This window comes from Camelus dromedarius, chromosome 27, assembly GCF_036321535.1.
Source record: "Camelus dromedarius isolate mCamDro1 chromosome 27, mCamDro1.pat, whole genome shotgun sequence".
Classification (NCBI taxonomy): domain Eukaryota; kingdom Metazoa; phylum Chordata; class Mammalia; order Artiodactyla; family Camelidae; genus Camelus; species Camelus dromedarius.
In genome coordinates, this window is record NC_087462.1 from 4009720 (window position 1) to 4028837 (window position 19118).

General features: G+C 50.3%; 1 protein-coding gene across 7 annotated transcripts in view; it reads right to left on the reverse strand.

The window, feature by feature from the left end:
* Window positions 1-19118, reverse strand: part of RFX2 (regulatory factor X2) — an 86416-nt gene that overhangs the window by 25956 nt on the left and 41342 nt on the right. For 3 of the 7 annotated variants that reach the window (XM_031437049.2, XM_031437050.2, XM_064479801.1), the window contains exons 2-5: window positions 14140-14252; window positions 11388-11477; window positions 9371-9450; window positions 7621-7882 (exon numbers count right to left, since the gene is read on the reverse strand). In XM_031437049.2, the coding sequence (XP_031292909.2) occupies window positions 7621-7882; window positions 9371-9450; window positions 11388-11477; window positions 14140-14244 (537 nt within the window). In that variant the 5' untranslated portion in view covers window positions 14245-14252. The other 4 variants (XM_064479802.1, XM_064479804.1, XM_064479803.1 and 1 more) reach the window with 4 other exon arrangements.

The following is a 19118-nucleotide window of genomic DNA, read 5'->3' on the forward strand; positions in this document are numbered from 1 at the left end:
TACGGCTCGGTCGGCAGGCGAGAAAACGCTTAATAAGCACTTGCGACGGAAGGCACTGTCTCAGGAACTCGCGGTGCCAGCGGGGCGCCGACAAGTTTAAATCACTCCCAAGTATATTAATTCAGTCCACTATTTAAAAATTTTTTTAAAGGAACTTAAACAATTCCTTTCCTTTCCTGTACAATCCCGGCATAATCTAATCCATAAGGGCTAGACCGTGTCTCCTAAGGGAGGTGAGCTGACTTCTCCTCTGAGTTCATTAGCAGCTGCCCAAATGGCCACTCCATTTATAACATAATAACCTCCTAAAATGACCTGCCAGACCAAGGTCACCCCCGCAGAGGGCCAGCAGCTCCAGGCTGGTCTGCCCTTTTCAGTGTCCCGACCCCGCCTCCTGGGCTAGACGCGGGAAGGGGACGGGGGATGATGCTTCTGAACACGCAGGGAGAAGCAAGGACAAGGATGGAGAACCTGCTGGAGTTAACCTTATGCCCTAAAACAGAGCTGGTTTATGTGACCAGAGAAGGAGGAAATAAAAGTTTACATGGTTTATGAACAACGCTTTTGGATCTTTAAAGAAAATAGAGAGTATTTTAAAAGAACAAGAGCAGCAGGCTGGGAGTTCGGAGGTTAGGGAAGTACAATCACACAGTCCCGCCTGGAGAAAGGAAACGCTGCAGTTAAGGGAAGGGCTGGTCGGAAGATGGGTAGGACCACAGGGCTCACTGCTGGGGAGGGGGAGGGGGGCATTTTCAATCTGTTGGCCCATTTTAATTTAGCTAATGAAACATTTAAACATCACGTAGTAATATCATATGTGCTGGCCACACCAAAACCTGAGTAGCCCAGAGACATCCAAGTCTCTGTCCAGGGCCAGGACTGGGGTGGGGCCCTCAAGGCGCCCGGGCATCAAACTGAAGGAAGTGCTCATTCTCCAGGTCGTGTCGTGGCAGGATCAGCCCGGAGGGGAGCAACTCTGGAAATCTGGCATCCTGGGCACCTCGCTTGCCCCACCCCATCACAGCCCTGCCTCAGCCTCTCCTGGGCTCCTGCTCTTGCCCTTGTCCCCAGCAGCTGGGTCCCAGGTCACATCCACGCTTGCTTTAACGGTTTCTCCTCGGTTGGGGCTGTATGACACATTCAGTTCCGCTCCTTGTGTTTATCACTTAATCTTTCGTGGGGCTCTTTCTGAGCCAGTTCTTCTAGATCAGGAGTTGGCAAACTTTTCTGTAAAGGGCCCAAGAGTAAATATTTTGGGCTTTGTGGGCCATGCGCTCTCTGTTACAGCTGCTCAGCTCGGCCCCTGTAGTTGGAAAGCAGCCACAGCCGGTGTACGAGTGGGTGGGCGTGGCTGCGTGCCAATAAAACTTTATTTACAAAACCAGGCAGCTGACAGGATCTGGCTGGAGGACTGCAGTCTGCTGCCTCTGCCCCCAGAGATTTACTGAGCAAACGTACATCACTCACGGAATTACACCATATAGATTATACTTTACTGCTCAACTGATTTTTTGAATTTTTTCACTAGAGGAGGGATTGCTGCACTGAATGTACTAAATGCTACTGAATTACATGCTTTAAAATGGTTAATTTCATGTTATATGAATTTTGCCTCAATAAAAAATGTAGAAGGTAATGCATACATGTGGTTAAAATTTAAATAGGAAAAAAGGTATTAAAAAAAAACCCGTTTTCCTCTTTTCTTTCTACCTCATAGAAGTAATTTTTTTGAGGGGGTGGGTGGTAATCATTTTTAACAGCTAGCAAATATGTTTAGTTCTTCTTGTAGTTCCAAGAACTTTAAAAAAATAGAGTTCTACTTCTTAATTCGTTAACTTAAAAATATTTTTAACTTTTAGTTTGGAAATATCCAGACTAACAACAAAGCTGTTGTTAAAAATAACGCAGAGCATTCCCACTGCCAGTCAGGTGGCCTCTCCAAACGTCAGCATCTTACGTGACCTGGAAATTAACCCCCCACTGTTAACCAGTCGAATCACTGGAGGAACGTCCTGCTTGTGGACTGGGATCCAATCCGTGGTTGCACACTGATCATCTGCATACACAGCCAGGAAGGAAAATATCAGGAAGACGAGGACCGGGCAGAGGAGCCGAGGAAGAGGGTTTATTAGGGGAGTGGCCCGTTTGTCCGCCGTAGCCCTTGACATGTTCTGTGGGTCTGTGTCACGTACACAGGAGCAATGACTTCTCTGGTAAGTTAACTGACACTTTGCAGTGTAAGCACAAGAGGGCATTCCGGTACGTCATTCTTTAGTTTTGTCACTTACAGCAGAACAGAGACGGAACTTCGGACAGGTCCTTCAAAGGGGTGCTTCTCAGTCAACACAGGCACTGCTCCCAACTTGTAAAACCAGATTCAAAAGTGATGATGTCATTAAATGTGTGTCAAAACCTGCAGAGTGTACAACGCAAAGGGTGAATCCTATTGTAAACCAGGGGCTTTGGTTAATCATGCTAATGAGCCAGTGTTGGCTCACTGACTGTACCAAATGCACCAAACTTATGCGACATGTTAATAACAAGGAAAACTGTGTGCGGGTGGGGTGGGGGTCATGGAGATTCTCTATACTTTCCGCTCGATTTTTCCACATACCTAAAACTGCTCTTAAGAAAAGTCTATTCAGTTAACAAAAAAGTGATGCTGAATATTTTAGAGAAAAAAGCAGATGCACTAGTGGCAAAATTCCTTTATCAAACATTGTGTGTTTGCCGGCAAAACTTCTGCTCTGGCAGCTGGACAAAAGCTCTGATGTGCAGAGGCTGCGGAAGCTTCTAGGGAATGCACGTTATGCATGTGAGCGTGTGGTCCCAGCAGGATGTCCTGAGTCTGCACAGAAGATGCCGGCTACAGAGAAGAGCTGTGGGGCAGTGGACAAGCCACAGTGAGTTGTGGTGCTGCGTGGATGGTGCACCAGCCCAGAGGGCTGCCAGGGAGGGTGGCTGCAAGGATAGAGGGACACGAGAGGGAAACCAGGCCACACGCAGGGAGCCGTGGACGATGCGGAGGCTCCGCCAGCCCTGACTCGGCACAGACGGGAGCAGGTCCTTTACAGACACATTCACTTGGCGCATGGGATGCTGGGACTCCATCCCCACGTGGGGGTGGACGGAACGGCTGGTGCTGTCTTAGGTGTGTCTGGAAATCACATCAGATGCCACGAGCTTACAGGAGTTCTTCCTGTCGCTGACCATGGCCAGAAAAGGACGGAACTGATTTGCCGCCGTCCTCCGAGGTGAAGCGCTGGCCCTTCTGGCTTCGGTGCAGCAGGTGCTCACAGACCAGGTGTCCGGCCCACCTGAGTGGGGTCCCCAGGGCAGACACCCCGACCTCAGTGTGATCAGAGCACCCAAGGCCACGGCTGCCTGTGTGCTGGCGCTTCTCGACCTCCAGGAAATGCGAAGTTCACCAGGCCAGCCACCCTTCACCAGGCCAGGTCCGGGAGCCCTGCTCAGACCCTGACGGCATGTCCTCTCATCCTAAAAGCTGGATAGGTGATTTGCCTTCATCAGCCCCCATTATGTGGCCCATGGGGGCTGCCTGTTTGCATGGGGTGGGGGGCAGCTCTTCTCAAAGCCCCAGGGGCCCCCCCAGCCTCCCCCTGACACGACCCAAAGGGCGGATCTCTCAGCTGGGCATCTCTGCTCCACGTGATCAAAAAAAAAAAAAAAAAGCACAACAGGGAAAGTTATCCAAAACTTACCAATTGGGCAATTCAATTCTAAGATTTAAAACACCAGTGAAACTTTAACCAGAAATAAGACTCAAGAAAATGTGTCACCCAAACTCAGTGGGGCTGCTGGTGCCGATTTGCTCTGGTCTTTGTGCTCCATTTTCGGGATTAACTTGAAATCCCTCGAAACACAACTCTGACATAATAAAATTGGTAGCCGTGGAACGCCAGCTCCAGGAGTCGTCATTTATTGCTGTTGCAACCTCAGGGCTGCCCCGTTCTTGGCTCCTGGAAAGTGCCTGGGATCTCCGCGGATCCTTGTGAGGTGGCCCCACACCAAAAGCCAAAACATCACAACAGAGCAGGTGGAGTCCGGAGGCAGGTGCTCATCCGAGGTGGTCCCCCTCCAGGACCTTCACAGGGTGTGAGGGGTGTGTGTTTGAGAAAACACAGCCTGGTCACAGATTTCCAATCGATTCTAAAACTTGATTCTTCTAATGCAACCCAGATGACCGATCACAGGAACCGGGCGGCCCGGGGTCGGAGCTGCACACTTGTTTGCCACGAGGTGGTGTGGACACTGTGACCTGTGATGGCAGTAGGTCTGTGACCTGCGACCCCAGGTTACTCACTAGTATAAGCTGACGCAGTTTGCTGACGCGGAGCCACCACACTTGTGAAAGTTAATGCTGTCTGTGAGGAACACTTCTGATGACAGTGGTTCTAAACTCAGGTCCCCCAGCCAATTCTCTGAGGGTGGGCTGAGGCCCTGGGGGCACCGAGTGAGGCTGGTGCCCCCGGGATAGAGTGCAGGCACTGCCCACAGTCACGGCTCTAGGGAACAAGTGACTTCTCTCCATGCCTGTCCTCAGAGCCGGGTCCTGGGGAGCACTCTGGACTCAGAGAGAGAGAGGACAGCAAGAGTCCGGGAACCTCTGATGTCAGGGTGACCCCAAAACACATCAGGACCAAAAGAGCAGGGATGAGGCTAGAATGTCACCTTCTGCTTCAGATTAAGCCCACACAGAAATAGGAAGTTATTTCTCAACTGACAATCAATCCATCTAGCCCATCATATCAATAGTCCAAGGAGGAAAAAACACATGATCATATCAATGTTGAAAAGGCATTTGAGAAAAATTCATTTTCCAATTATGATAAAGACTCTCAGAAACTAAGGAATGGAAGGAAACGTCCCCAACCTGAAAAAGGGTATTTGTGAAAAACCTACAGGTAGCACTACACTTAAGGGTGAAAGACTGAAGCTCTTCCCCCAAGACTGAGAACGAGACAAGGGATGTCCACTTTCACCACTGCCGTGGAACATCATACTGGACGTTCTCGCCAGCGTAATAAGGCAAGAAGAAATAAAAATCATCCAGATTGGAAAAGAAGAAATAAAATCATTCCCATCTGCAGACCAAAAAACCCTTAGAGCTAAAAAGTGAGTTTAGCGAGGTTGCAGGAGGCAAGGTCAAGAGCCAGGAATCAACTGTATTTTCACACACTAGCAATGAGCACTCGGAAGCTGAAATTGAAAATCAATACCATTTACAGTAGCTCCAAAAACATGAAATACTTAGGTGTAAATCTAACAAAATAAGCACAGGATCTGCATGCTAACAAATACCAAAAGCTGTTGAAAGAAATCAAAGCTGATCTAAATAAATGGAGAAAACATACCATGTTCATGGATTGGAAGACCCAAAATAGTGAAGATGTCAATTCTCCCCAAATTGATACACAGCTTTAATGTTGTTTAATCAAAAATCTCACTAGGATTTTTTTCGGTAAATATAACTGATTTAAAATTTTTATAGAAAATTCTAAATTTATGGAAACAGCCAACACAACACTGAAGAAGAATAAAGTGAGAGGGATTGCTCCACCCAATTTGAGGCTGACTCTAAAGCTGCCATGATTAAGACAGTGTGGTATTAGCAAAGGGCCAGGCGCACAGATCGACAGAACAGAACAGAACAGAAGGTCCCAAATAGGCCAATGGATTTTTGACAAAGGCACAAGAGCAATCCGATGGAGAAAGTACAGTCTTTTTAACAAATGATGCTGGAACAACCAGTTGTTTCATATGCGTAAACATAAGCCACAACAAACTTTAAGTCTTATACAAAAGTTACCTCAGGATGAAGCAGAGCTCAATGTAAAATGCAAAACAATAAAACTTTTCAAAGAAAACACAGGAGGAAAACCTTCATGACCAGGGGATACGCAAAGAGCTCATAGGACGACATCAAAAGTATGATCTTTTCAAAAAAGAAAAACTGACAAATCGCATTTGATCAAAATCATTGGAAAAAAATTTTCTCTCTGTAAAAGACACTTGTTTTTTTTTTTTTTTTTTGGAACACAAGCACAGCTTTATTCAATGGCCAAAGAATCAAAAGCCACTTTCAAGAGAATGAAAATACACTCCAAAGACTGCAAGGTAATATTTGCAAATCACATATCCAGCCTGGGCCTTGTATCCAGAATATACAAACACTTCTCAAAACACAACAGTAAGGAAACAAACAACCCAGCTAAAAAAATAAACGACTTCAACGGACACATCACCAAGGACTGTCTACAAAGGCAAAAAACATGAACGGAGGCTCGCCACCCATGGTGATTACGAAAATGCAAATTGCAATTCCTCATGTCAGGATTGCTTAAAGGAGGAGACCGATCTGTGGCACAAATGAAAGCACACGCTTTGCTTGTATTGTTTGTTTGCTGAGGGGGAGGTAATTAGGTTTCTTCATTGGTTTCCCCTTGGAGGAGGTGCCGGGGATTGAACCCAGGACCCCTTGGGTGCTGAGCATACGCTCTACCACTTGAGCTATACCCTTCCCCCTGAAAATGCAGATTACAACCACAGGGAGACACCACCATGCGCCTACGAGGGATGCTGACAACACCAAGTGCCTGCAGCGAGGCAGAGCAAGGGGGCCTCACACGTGGCTGGAGGAGCGCGAAACGGTACCACCGCCCAGAAAGCACTGGCGGTTTTGGACAAAGTTAAATGTACACTTAACTGCAGGAGCAACCCCACTGGTCAGTATTGACCACAAAGAAAGGAAAAGCTATGTCTGCATGCGGGAGTCCTTTGAGCTGCTTTGTTTAGTCACTGAAAGCTGGGAAGGGCCCGAGCGGCCCTTGGCTGGCAACTGGATAAACGAGCTCTGGTGGAATGGGGCACCTCTCAGGAGCAAGAAGGAGCCACTGACTCGGAGACAGCTGGGCGGGATCTCTGGGGCCCCACACAGAGCGACAGAAGCCAGTCACAAAGGCTCCCTTTACATGACATTCCCCAAGAAACAAAACTGCAGTGACGGAGAACAGACAAGCGGTTGCCAGGGGTTGTGGGCGAGAGGGGGTCGTGACCGACAAGCAGTACCCGAGGGAGCTTCTGGGTGACACAACCACTCTGTGTCCTGGGGTGGGGACAGGCACACGAGTCCATATGTGCGTCAAAATTCACAGGTCTGTATGCCAAAAACGCCCGTTTTACTCTGCGCTAGTTTAAACAATAAGAGTGAATATGGAAAACGGAGTTTTAAAAGCAGATACAACGTAAAGCAGGTGAGCCCCTGTTTCGGGGTAACAATTGGGTAGGGCCCTGGCTTCATTCAGCCCAGCTTTCCTGCAGAGGGACTGATCTCTGAGAGGCTGGCGAGGGTCACGACGGGTCACCCGTGGGGGACGCCATCCCACATGCCTCGCTCACAGCCGCCCACCGTGGCCATCTGCCTTCTGTCTTGACCGAGGGAGGGACTGAGGGTCAAAGGGGTCGGTGAGCCGGCCCGTCTCAGGCTGGCGGGGCTCCGAGACCCACGCTTCAGGCCGCCTTCTACTCACCGTCCCTGCTGCTGCTGGGAGTCTATTCAGGGCCTAACCTGCCGCCCCCGGGAGCCTCGGCCGTACATACCGTAGCCGGCGACGACCGGGACGTGTGGGCCAGGGAGTGCCTGGTGCTGTCCATCCCCCCGTGGATGAGGTAGGCTCCTGCGCTGGAGACGATGGGGCTCCCCCCGACATCCACGGTGATGCCCACCATGCTGTGGGAGGGGACCCCGGGCGGGGAGGAGCCTGCCACGGTCACCTGGGCGCCGCCCGGGGCCTCGAAGTAGGACGCGGCGCTGCTGGGGGCGTACATCTGGGGCTCGGGGTTGTAGGCGTAGGCTGTCCGCCTGCCGGGAGAGAGAAGGCTTCATGTCAACATGGGAACCCAGGGGGCCCAGCCCACAGGGCAAGGCGGACACAAACTGTCAACAGAGCAGAGCTCATGGCCATCGTCTCTGCCAGTGTTCAGGTGACAGCTGGCTGGTCGACAAACTGCACATGCAGGCTGCTCGCGGGTGCTCCTGGGGGGTGAAGGGCTGGATCTGACTGTGGTTACAGGGGGTCTACCCTGGGGGCAAGACCGTGGAGAGCTAGACACACACGCCCGCGTGCACAAGAGTGTGTAGCGGCCGCAGTGCTGAACGTGACTGACGTCAGTGCCCTGCTTTTGAGACCATCCTGCGGTCGTAGACGATGTCAACACAGGCAGGGGGTCTGGGGCTAATTTTGCAATTTCCTGTGAGTCTCTAGTTTTTTCAAAAATAGCAAGTTAAAAAAATGTATTTACATAATAGAATTTCTAAGTGATTCCAAGAATTCCTCTGATGTTCCTTTAACATCTGGATCAAATTATTAACCATGTCGGTTGAGAATTACGTTTTAAAGATCCAGCCATAGTAAAAGGAGACCATTCAGTAGAAATTTTCCTCAGGGGTGACTACAGGTTAGTGCCATGTCCTGAGGGGAGGCCCGTCTGGGGGGCAGAGCGGCCCCTCTGACCTGCGCTCTGGTCCCCCGACCCCTGGGGACATCCTCTCTGACTGCAGGGCAACCAAACCAGGACGCTGACTCGAAGCCTCCTCCAGACCTCACTGGGGTCCTGATGTTCACCTGCGCTCCTCTGTGTCACTGCGTTATAACCCTCAGGGCTGTGCTGGAGACACTCACCAGCTCCAGCAACCACACCTCTCTAACCACAACCACACCCTCACGTGCAGTCCCAGAACTCACGAGGGGAGTCGTGGAAACCGGAGGCAGAAAGAAGCAAGAGGATGCGCATCTTGAGCGCAGTCAGCTTCTGGGAATCGCATCGTTTTCTGCCCCGAGCATCACAGGGTCCAAAAGCAGAAACCCCTAGACGCCTTGACAAGTGGAAAATCCAGCTTTACCAGCATCACACAAAGCCAGAGGTTAACAGGGGCCAGGAGGATAACACAGAGCTCCAGAAACGGCTCCTGGGTTGTGGAGGTGGAGTCTTCAGATGCGTAAGTTGGATTGCCTTTTTAATGGAGGTACTGGGGATTGAACCCAGCATGACTGCGTGCGTGCTGAGCACATGCTCTACTGCTGAGTTATTTCCCTCCCTCCCTCCTTTTTTTTTTTTTTTTTTAAGACTGCCTTTTCTAGAAGTAGAACTACAAAGGCCTGTGATTTCTGAAATCTCCACTGGGCTGATACTGCTGTAACAGTTGGAACTTGTCACCCGAGGGGTAAGGGAGGGGACTTTGTGCCGACACATCCCCCATGGACCACGTGAGCCTGGAGGAAGGCGGTGGGACGTGGCCCATGGCTGGTTCCCTGCGAGGCCCCTTGCAGGGAGGAGGACACGCACGTACAAGGCTCCGTTGGTGTAGACGGCGTCGCCCCCCTCCACGTACTGCACCTGGGGGGGGTACACGTGCTGCACGGGCTGCACCTGAAACAACAGTGGATACCTGGCGTTACACAGTCTCCTTGTCCACGTTTCCAGATCATTCGGGCACAAAGACCTCTTACTGCCTTTCATGAGCACTGAGGAAGTACCCCACTACAGGCTTCCTGCCCGTGGCCAGCACTTGCGGAAGAGAGTACAGAGATGGTCTCGTCAAGGCACGTGTTCCCGGCAGCCCCGGGGGCTCTGCTGCGCTTGCTGGGAGCTGCCTGTCTCTACTGCGGGGCACGGGGGAGGCAGGTCGGGGCCCCCGTGACGTGCGGGGAGGATGCCTGCCGTCTGCTGGCCACGGGCAGAGAGGCCGGTCCCGCTGGATAGCGGAAGCCAGAGGTGTGGACAGAATGGGGACCTCGGAGCATCGGATCCCCCCACGTCACTGGCAGGGGAGGTGGTCACACTCTCTACCGCCCCCTGTTGCTCCCTGCCGTGGCCCTGGTGCCCCTTCCCAGCAGTGGGGCAAGGGTCCTGGGAGCCATGCTGGAGAGACATTGAAATTCTGAGCAGAAGTGGCAGGAGCGATGTGCCCGGAGTGGGAATGGGAGATGGGGAGGGGGCAAACGGGGAGATCCCAGCACCTCTGGCCTCATCCCTCCCTCATCTTCAGTTCAGAGCCTTGGCTGAGGACCCCCGAGGGACGCTGGCCCTGGGGTGGAGGCCCAGGGCTGCGTGTGCGGAACCTCAGCATCTCACGGCAGAGGGAGGCTTGTGGATGCCTAATTCAACCCCGCTTTGGGTGAGGGGAGCCAGAGTCAGTCTCTCTGTGTTCTCCCTACAGGACTTTGTGTGCAGCAGCGGGACAGGGCCGAGCCCCACCCCGCCGGCAGCCCAGGAGGCGGACGTGCACACGCCCAGCCCTGGGAGGACCAGTCTGCTGGGGAAGGTGCCAGGGTGCACTTGCTGGGTGGGCATGGTTGGGGGGGGGCTGGGTAAAATCCAGAAGTCAGCCCCGAAGTCTGAGCTGCCCAGAGAGAAACAGCTGGGACAGGCCCAGCCCCACAGATGGGGGGAAGCTTCTGGAATCAGAAGCTGTGGTCGCCCCTCCCTTGAGGAGCTAAGGCAGTGCCACTGGTTCCCCGCCAGTCGGCCCAGAGCCTTCCCGGAAACCACATGGCCTCAGACACACATCTCTTAACAGACTACTAAACTGAGCAGGAGTGCCTCGAAGAGAGAGGCGTGTCCAGGTCCTGCCATCTCCATCTTATGTTCAGCGTTACTTTCAGGCAGGAGCTGATTTTAACTCAGCATCTTACAGAGCAGGAGTCGGCAAACCCCGGCCCTCAGGCCAAACCTGGCCCACCCATTCTTACAAATAAAGTTTTATTGGCACACAGCCATGCCCTTCCTTTATGACTTTGGCAAGTGTTGTGTGGTTGTGCCAGGGACCATCTGGCATGCAAAGCCAAAAAACTTGTACAGTTAGTCCTTCCCTGGAAAAGGTTTGCCGACGGCTGCCCCAGATCACGCTGACCGTCTGAGCTGATGATCAATGCTGCTACCACGCAGTCCAGCTTTGTTCTCAAATAATGAATTTCACAAGACGCGCCCGTCTGAGGGTCCAGCACTTGCCTGCGGATGGGTTTGCCTCCCCCGGAGGCTCCATGCTCCTCCAATCCAGAAACCTCCGCTATCTGCCTGCGTGTCTACCGCAGCACCCCGCGCTCTACCTAGGGGCTCGCTTGCGCCCCAAAGGCTGCATATCTGAATGAATGAAAGATCATCAGCTTTCTTGGCTTGTCGCAAACTATCTGCAGCAAAAGATTTTTGTTTGTTTTTAACATAGCTTCCAAACGAACTTTCTGGTAAGGAACTGAACACATCAAACAGAAAGGGAGAGCAGCAACAGGAAAGCATGCATCACGGTTCTGAGAGGGCTCCCGAGTGCGAGTGCCAACCGCATCCCACTCCACCTGCGCTGTGGTTACCTGCTGTGGCACCTGCTGGACTCTGGGGAGGGAGATTGGCTGCATCTGGGCCCCTTTGGGAGCCGAGCCCGCTGCCTGGACCAACACCCTCTAAAAGGGAAGGAGAGAGGACATTTAGGCTTGTCAGAGGCGAGTCCTGCAAACAAACACAGGTTACAGCCAGAGTGACCGCCCGGTTCCACTGTGGCTTTATGGGAACAGGAGCAGGATAGGGAGGGGAGGAGAGGAGAGCGCACGGTCGCACGCACTCAGGTGGATGCAGCGGGGACGCACACACGTGCACGAACACACACGTGCAAACCCGCGCACACATGCGCCTCCACCCGCCCCCAGCGCCTTTGCCTCCTTAGGGTCTGTGGTCAGTGAGGTGACGTGGGCTGAGAGCTGGGGGCTGAGAAGAGCCTTCTGGCCGTCTGTCCATATCTCCTCCCCCTGGATGAGCGCTGGGTCACACACCACAGCTTCTCAGTACACACTGGACCCATCCCCACCTGACACATGAGAAGCCCAGAGTGGTCAAGGCCAGGTTGAGGTCTCGTGGCCTCAGCATCGTGAGTTCTAGAGCCAGACTCAGCCCAGGCCAACTCCGGGGTCTCCACGGCTGCTCTCTGGGCCCCTGTGTCGTCCTCATAGTGGGGCTTTGTCATTGTGCCCAGAGGACTGGTTGGACACACAAAGCTAAGAAAATGTGAAGGATGCAAATGTCCTCCAGAGGTGAGGGGGGGTTAGGAATATTTTGTTTCTGTAAAGCTGGGGCTTCAGAAGTCATCAACTGTGACTGTGTGATTGTCCAGTGTGGACCCTAAATCTCCCTGATCATGGTGATTCTGCAGGGCTTTGCCTAATAAACACCACTATTCTAAGAGAAGTCAGCAGGGACCCAGCCCCCCAGGAGCTCACCACCAAAGACAAAGAGAACACAGATGGTACAGGGATCAGCAGGATGGATGGATGAACACAGGGTGGTCCCTCCACACACCAGAACATCACTCAGCCAGAGACAGGAGTGAAGCACTGACACCTGCTTCCACGTGGACGGACCCTGAGAACACGATGCTCAGGGAGAGAAGCAGACACAGAAGGACACACAGTGTGTGACTCCATGGATGTGAAACGTCCGTAACAGGCCAGTCCGCAGACACAGAGTGGATCTGTGCCTGTCAGGGGCTGGGGGACAGGGGTGGGGAGTGGCCGCTAATGGGGTGCAGGGTTTCTTTTGCGGGGTGAAAACGTCCTGGAACCAGATGGAGGTGGAGGCTGTAAAACATTAGGAGTGTCTTCAGTGCCACGGAATTCACTTTAAAATGGAGAATTTTGCATCATGTGAATTTCACCTCAAATAAACAAGAATAGTAAGGATTCACACACACACGCCCTCCGGCGGAGCTGTCCAGTACGGGAACTACTGGCTGTGTGGCTGTGTGGCCACTCAAATTTAGTTCGATTTAAGTAAATTGTGGAATTCAGTGTCTCAGCTGCACTGGCCACGGTGCCAGTGCTCAGAGCCTGGTGGACGGAGCAGGGCTGAGAGCTGAAGCACGAAGAGCCTGTCACGGGGACAGAGGGGGCAAGAATGCCCCTTTCTGGTAAGAAACTGGGTGCTCACTGGTCAGGGAACTTGGGGCAGTCTGTGGGTGAGAGTGCTTGGACGGGGGGGCAGGTGTGGGGGGGACACAGCCACCAAGGCTGGGGTGGGGGACTGGATCCATCTCCAACAGGGTCGGAGCCCAGGAGCCCAGATGGGCATAGCGGCTATGGCAGGACCTGGGACCAGTCAGACAGCAGGGAAAACAGTGGCCACCCTGGTCCCGGGGTGCCAGAGACTGGGGCTCTGCGAGAAGGACCCGGGGGAGCTCAAAGTGAAGCGCTGGCGGACCAGACTCAGTGGGCACGGAAACAATCAACGAGGCCACAACCGCAAGTGGTACCGCCCTCCTGGCACCCACGCTTGGGCGTCCACGCTTCCAGGAAATAAGCACAGAACATGTCCAACTATTCATTCTAAATTGAATAAACTGCTTCAATGTCTGCCTTTTTGCTTTTGCTGAATTATGGGGTTTTTTCCCACCATAATCAATTCTTTCTTTCACGTTCCTAACTTTCAGATTCATAAATACTAGCTGATCATGTGACCACAGTGGACCTCTGCACACACCTATGATTTCCAGTCTGTTCTGTGACCATCAATTTCATATAGTCTCGCCACTAACTTTATGTTCACATCTACTTTATGGTGTATTTCAATCCACTATAGAATTCAAGAAGTTGGGAGAGGCTGAATGTGAAAATTCTCTCTGCAAATTTTAAAGAAGATACCAATTCTAATGCTAGATTCGGTTTTCAACCACATCCTAAGAATTCTAACTTCTCTTTTGCCTTATGGATAGAAAGTGATATTCTTATCACTTTCTATCCATAAGGCAAAAGAGTCATTTCCAAGGTACAAGAAAATTTCTACTAGCAAATAAGAATGGACTAAGTCGGAGTCGGGGAGTGCTTTCCTTTTGAGTTTGTCCTTGGTGAGACCTTTTAAACAAACAGGGAAAAAGCCAAATTAACGGGGTACAAGGCGGGCAGATGAGGGTGTGGCTATTTCAACAGCTGCAGGCATGGAGCTGAGAAGCCAATTCAGAAAAACAGAGATTCCTCACTCTGCTGATTCCAGTGTTTTTCAAAACCAAAGTGGACGCATCCACGTGGTTGCGCTGTTGTTCCCGGAGCAGCCCGGGTGGCCGGCGGGCTGGTCTGTTACCTGCGGGGAGGCTGGCACCGGCTGGGCCACGGGCGTCTGGGCAGCCGCTGATGGACACAGAGCCACAGAAGCCGGTGAGTCAGATCCGCCCTCTGAATTCTGCATGCTCAGGTCTAGAGAGAGGCAGGGAGAGAGTGAGTGGCGTGGGGCTGCAATCACCAAGCCCAGGGAGGCAGCTTCGGACGCGTACAAGATGCACGAGCAATCATTAACCACAGCCTTCCAAGTTCAAATGCAGGGACCCTGGCCAGACTGGGAGAGGAAGGGGAGGGGGAGAGACACTGCACAGTCGTTCCACAGTGGGGAGAGCTGGGAGAGAGGCAGGGAAGGTTTTCCAAATATAAACCCCAAAAGAGCCCCGCAGGAGTTCCTGAATAACAAGCCGGGATAACAGCTTCTCCCTTTCCTATCTGATCAGGCTTAACTATATTCAAGGGCTCATACAATTTTTAAACTCATTTATCCAGAAAATCAAAAGCTCCTGAAGGATGCTTGCCATCTACAGAGCCACTGCCCCCAAAACTGTAAGCACCTCCTCTGAGGGCAGGGCCTCCCCCTGGCACCGCTGGCCTCAGGGCCGGGCATTCTCCGTGGGACTGTCTGTGCACTGCGGGGTCTTGAGCAGTAAGGTAAAGTGCCTTCTGTTTCTAGAGCCCTTCGCCCAAGAGAAAGCACAAAAGTGTATTTTTTTTCCAGCCAGGTGCATACATCTTCCAAATAGGCAGCTTCAAAATTCTCTATGGAAAGACTCACTTAGCCCGAGCATGAAGTGGCCGAGGATACAAAGTCATTCCAGGAAAATGCTGACAGTCAGACTTTCTTCATTTGAAATAAATGCTGGCTCCCTTTAAGGTTTTGAGAAGCCGCTCCATCCACAAACGGCAGAGAGAGGAGGTGGCTTTATGGTCACACACCCCTGTCCCCATCCCTGTGCTGTCCTGGCCCCAGCTCTGAGCACATTCGCCCAACGTGTGGAGTCCCGGGACTACTGACTCCTGGGGAGGCCTGGACAGTGTGGCACACACCATGGTGCCTGGGACACACTGCCCCTCCAATAAGGAGTGGCGAGTTTTTTAAAAAGCCTTTTTAAAAAAAATGCAAAGAAAAACTGATAATAGATTAAAATAATTTGCCTAAAGGAAGCAGAAAGGGGTGTGTGTGTGTGTTTGAATCTGAGAGTGTTGGCTCAATCCCGTGTTTACTGACTATTCCCCAACTCCCCCTTCCCCCTCCCAGATGCCTTTGGGGCCACGAGAGCCACTGGATGGACCATGTCCGTGTCTGGCGCATTTTTCTGTTTCTCATGACCTTGACTCAGCTCTCACCACCAGATGTCCCCAGAGCCACGCAGTGACAGGTGCCTCCTACTTTCCCTGCCTGTTTCAGAGGAGGAGCTTGTGAACTTCCAATCATCTATTTCCTGGGGCTCCAGCTTTCTCTGTCTTCCTGATCGAATTGACCTTTGGAATTATTCTGTTGGAATTTGTTTAATTGAGGTCTCTTATTTTCAGTTTTTTCTGACTGTTTACACCAGGCATTTGCACACTATATACCACTGTGTTTCCATCTGAAGCCAGGAAGTAAGCAACTTCAGTGGCACCACGAGGAAAGGGACTAGAACTCACTGAGACCGGTTCCTTGTTCCACCAGCTGCAATGATTGTGCTCCACAGCTGGAGTCTTACTGAAACAAGGAGAGCCTGTGAGAGTGTTGGGATAGACAGGGGCCCACGCTCTGCTTCCTGTGGCCAGAACACACCTTCCAGAATGCAAGTTATTTAAGATCAAGCGGCGTTTCCAGGTGAGCATGTTCCCCAGCCTAACACACTCCTGACAATGCACTGTCTGTCGCTCAGTGTACGTTGTTCAGACCAGAGTCAGCAAACTTGTTCTGTAAAGGACCAGAGACTTCTGGAGCCACGTGGTCTCTGTTACAACCACTAGGCTTTCACATCATAGCACAAGAACAGCCATGGCTGACATATAAATGAATGATCCTGGCTGTGTTCTAATAAAGCTTTATTTATAAAAACAGGCGATGGGCCAGGTTTGGCTCATGGGCCACAGTTGCTGGCTGCTGGTCCATGTAATTTGGGTTTGATAAAGTGATGTGGTTTTGGAAGGTGGGTGGAAAAATAAGACTGTCTGGATTCAAAACCTTGAGGCCCACACGCTCTTAGTCCAGTGCATGGTTCTTTTTGGCCATATGTCACCAACATGACAGGACTATATTGGGCCCCGGAGGGTGACTCAAATTGTTAGGAGGATGGAGGGGCTGACCTTTAAAGACAAATGGAAGTAATCAGATGCTGGTCTGAAATGACAACAGTGGTGCTCCTGGAGCTTATTTGAAGTCATGAATAAAACTGATTCCTCAAATCTGGGAGCCCCAGAAGCCAGATGCAGCCCTTAAACCTGAAGATGGGAGTTCGAATACAATGGACAGGTTACTTTGGGGAACTTAGTGGGTTGAGGAGTGTGCCCCCCCAAATTCACATCCACCCGGAATCTCAGAATGTGACCTTATTTGGAAATAGTGTCTTTGCAGGTGGAATCAAGGAAAGGACTGGGGTGAGATCATACTGGGTTAGGGTGCCCTAAATCCAGTGACAGTGTACTTGTAATAGACAGAAAACGACACACAGAGGAAAGAAGGTTCTGTGATGATGGAGGCAGGGACTGAGGCATGTAGCTACATGCAAGGCCAAGGATGGCAGGGCCACCAGCTTTGGAAGAGGCAGGAAGGCCCCTCCCCAGAGGGGTCACAGCCCTGTCGACACACTCCTCTCCAGAACCATGAGAGGATACATTTTTGTTGTTTCCAGCCACACAGTCCTTTGAATGGCAGCCCCAGGAAACTCCCCGGGGCCCCTCTCGCATCCTGTGAGAGGTTTTGATGTCCTGCTTCCACGCCAGGCACGACTCTTGCAGCTGACACACATTTCTCAAATGAATGAAGACTTCAGTGACACCTGAGTATTACCTCTGACACTGAAGTGTGAACATTTATATAGAGCGTTTCAGATAGTGAGTCTACCACAGCACTTTATGAAACAGATAATAATACACAGAATTATGATTTCAAGAGGCAGTACAGCTGGGAGCTATAAATAGGTTCATAAAGTTTCAGAAAATTTAACAATTGACCTGGTTATTTCAGGGGGATCTAGGACTCTCTGACTGCTCTGCTCTCCCCGAATGCATCCTTGATGTTAGGATCAGATAGACAGACAGACGGACAGAGGTCATGTGGGCCAGCTGGCTGCTCTGATCTATGAACATGCAACATGCCTATCCAAAGAGAGCATGGACTCCTTCCTCACCCACCTAAGGTATTCAAGTTTGTAGGTTACACATAAGCTGATCCAGTTTCCTGAAAATGTTTTCTTTGGGTCCATTAATCAAGGGTTCTCAGCTCATCAAAGTTTAGATATTTTTTAAGTTTTTTAACAGGCATGCAAAAGAGCCCTGGTTTTTAGTAATGACGCAGCAAACTGGTTGGACTAACCCTCATTCAGATAACAGCAAAAAATCTGGGCAAAGTATTTCTTTAAAGCAACTATTTCAGGGAACTATATTCAATAACTTTTGATAACCTATAATAAAAAATAATACAAAAAAGAATATTTATATATGTATAACTGAATCACTAGGCTGTACACCAGAAACTAACACAACATTGTAAATCAACTACATTTTAAGAATTAAAAAAAGCAACTATTTAAAGACCATGGAGGGTGATCAAACCAGGCAGACACTGCTGGGGAGCCCACCAGGGAAAGGCTACTGTCAAAAGTCAGACTGGTTGGTGACTCTGTGGCTTGTTGCTTGGATGCACACCCCAATCCACAAGTGCTTGGGTGGCAGAAAGATGCAGCATGGTTGTCTTAAAGTTTGAAAAGCAAGAGTTCACAATGTTGGGGGGAATCCTGGAAGAAGAGCCACAGAAAGAGTGAACCCCCAAATCTGACCACAGAGTCCACCCAAATCTTTAGCCAAATGACTAGAAACCACACATGTGAGGGAGACATGGGGGTCTAGGAGAAAAACCAGTAGTTAGAAGATGAAAAAACTATGAGGAGATTTCAGCTGCTACTCCCTGCAGGAGGGACAGAGTTTGAGTCATGCCAAGTTAAATACCATCAAGAGAAGATAGTGGAATCTAGAGATTCTACAACATATAATTCACGATGTTCAGAACCCAGTAACACAAGAACTATGACAAGAAATAGGAAATTGTGATTCATACTCAAGAAGAACAACAAAGGAGTCAGTTACAACCCAACCAAGATAATCCTGGTGATGCAGATAAAGCAGCTACTGAAAATACGCTCAAGAACTTAAACGAAGTTGTATGCACAATGAATGAATGTATGGGAATCTCAGTGGAGGAAGAGAAATTTTTAAAAAGAGCCAGGTAGAAATTTTGGAGCTGAAAAGCATAGAAACTAAAATGGAAACTTCACTGGATATGCTTAACAGCTGATTAGAGATGGCAGAAGGAAGAGTGAGTGAACCTGAAGGTCGATCGGAGAATCCAATCTGAAGAACTGAGGGGGAAACATGAAGGAAAATGAACAGAACATGCAGTTTAACATACTGCCAGTCCGAGAAAAAAAGAAGAGAATGGGAGAGGAAAAAAGACATATTTGAAGAATGGCCAAACATCTCTTAAATTTGGTGAAAGACATCAACTTACAGGTCCCAGAAGCTCTAACAAACCCCAAGAAAGATAAATACAAAGAAAATCAACTTAAATGTATCATAGTGAAACTGTTAAAATAAAAAAATAAATAAAAATAAAATCTTTAAAGCAACTAGAGAAAAATTCACATTATATTCAAGGAAACAACAGCTTGGATGACAGCCAACTTCTCATCAGTAACAATGGTGACTAGAAGACAATGGAATGACATCTTTAACGTGTTGGCGAAAAAAAAAACTGTCAACCCAGAATTCTGTATCCAGTAAAGCTATTGT